The sequence below is a fragment of the Echinops telfairi genome, unplaced genomic scaffold, assembly GCF_000313985.2.
Source record: "Echinops telfairi isolate 266 unplaced genomic scaffold, ASM31398v2 ScPeMD7_7420;HRSCAF=8458, whole genome shotgun sequence".
Classification (NCBI taxonomy): domain Eukaryota; kingdom Metazoa; phylum Chordata; class Mammalia; order Afrosoricida; family Tenrecidae; genus Echinops; species Echinops telfairi.
The window spans coordinates 24,800,684-24,802,425 of record NW_022111320.1 but is presented as its reverse complement, the minus strand read 5'-3'; the positions used below and the strand labels follow the sequence as shown (position 1 = coordinate 24,802,425).

The window sequence follows — 1,742 nt, the reverse complement described above, 5'->3', positions numbered from 1 at the left end:
GGGGGGGTGTCCTTCTTATAAGCAGGGAAACTGGAAACCTCCCTCTCTGTATGTGTGTGACTTCGAGTTCCTCTCTGTTGGGACTCTGCCTGTTGTCGTCAGGGTTGGCCCTCCAGGGATGGGCCACCTGACCCTGAGAGCTATAGGCGCCCGGCCCTGTTTTCACTCACCTTAGAGCCACATGACTCTTCGTTCATGTGGTCATCACTCTGGGATCACAGAGCCTGTGATCCTCCTGCTTCCTGGTTCACCATTCTGTATCACCAGCAGGCAGCTCAGTGAGTCTGCAGAGGAACTTAGGGACTAGCATCAGACTTAGGGACTTGAGTTGGACCTCTTCTTGGTATATAATTATATCTAGATATAAAGCTTTTTCCTTTTATGTTTTTTTTTTTAAAGACTTTTTTGAGGCGCTCATGGCAACATTTTTGCTGCAGTCTCTCAGGAAAGGGAATAACCCTCTCTCCCAATCGAAAGGGAGGGGAGATCAAGCACCCCTCTCAAGAGGTGCTGCTGTTGTTTAGTGCCATCCAGTCCATTCTAACCCCTATCAACCCCGATTGGTGTGGCTCCAGCTTAAAACCTCCATGCCATCTTCCTACCGAGTGGAGTAGCATGAACATCAAGTTCGGTAGAACTTCCTATCACATTGGCTTCATGCACAATAGAATGAAACCACGCCTGCTCCAGTGTCGTCCTCATGGTCACCAGCATATCCAAGTTCATTACTGCTGCTACTGTGCTTCTACATCTCACCAAGAATCTCCCTTGCTCTCACTGGCCCCGTGTGTCAACAATCATGATGCCCCCCTCTAGTGAGGGATCCCTCCTGATGACATGCCCTAAGTAAGTGGAGGGGGACAATGTTCGCTTGTGATTCATAAGGTTTTCCTTGGCTAATTTTTTGAAACGGATTACTAGGACTTTCCCTCTAGTCTGTTTTCGTCTGGAAGCTCCACTGAAACCTGTCACCCATGGGTGACTCCCGCTGGAATTTTCAACACCGGCAGCATAACTTCCAGCAACAACTTCATGCAAGGCACCGGAGAACGACAAACTGAAGACAGGTGGTGATCTGTACACATGGAGATAAATTCCCACAGAGAAGGAAAAAGACCATATACTAAACTGTTACAAGGGACAAAAGAGAGGAACTCACTTTGTTTTATACATATATATGTATATGTACACACATATATAATATACATAGTGTTTTTTCATTTTTATTAGCATGCATTATTTTTACAACTTAAAAATGCAGATGATGAAGGAAAGGGAAAAGCAAGCTGTGATGGAAAACCAGAAAAATGCCTTTGTCTAAGAACTCAAAACAAGACTTTGAAGCAAGCTGGCAGCACTTTTCCCACCCTGGTGTCACCAATGTCAGGGCCCCCACATGAGCCTAGACGGGGAAGTCAGCTGGATGGGAAAGGAGGCACTCCTGCAAGGAGGCTCAAGAACTTACCCGAGGCTGCCGTCCTCCAGCCAGCCCGTGGTGCACACCGGGAAGGCACAGTCCTTGATCACCCGGCGCAGTTCATCCGCAGATACGAGGTGGGCACCCCTGCTCCTGCAGGAAAACCGAGCTGCCTCCAGTGTCAGGCCCTGGGAGCCATTCAGAGACTCCAGCACAAAGAGCTTCCCTGTGAGGGGACAAGCACAGACACAGGCTGACTCCAGGGCCCAGGGGAATGACAGAGCAGCAACTCACTCTCTGCGCAGATGCCTGTCCGAAGAGGACA

The 1,742-nt window shown here is 49.0% G+C and overlaps 1 protein-coding gene across 1 annotated transcript in view; it reads right to left on the bottom strand.

Moving 5' to 3' along the window:
• The window catches only part of SUSD5 (sushi domain containing 5), a gene marked incomplete at its 5' end in the record, with an annotated part of 87,528 nt that overhangs the window by 71,640 nt on the left and 14,146 nt on the right, over window positions 1–1,742 (bottom strand). Inside the window, one exon of the mRNA XM_045297676.1 lies at window positions 1,466–1,643. Within this exon, the coding sequence (XP_045153611.1) occupies window positions 1,466–1,643 (178 nt within the window). The remainder of the gene's footprint in view (window positions 1–1,465; window positions 1,644–1,742) is intronic.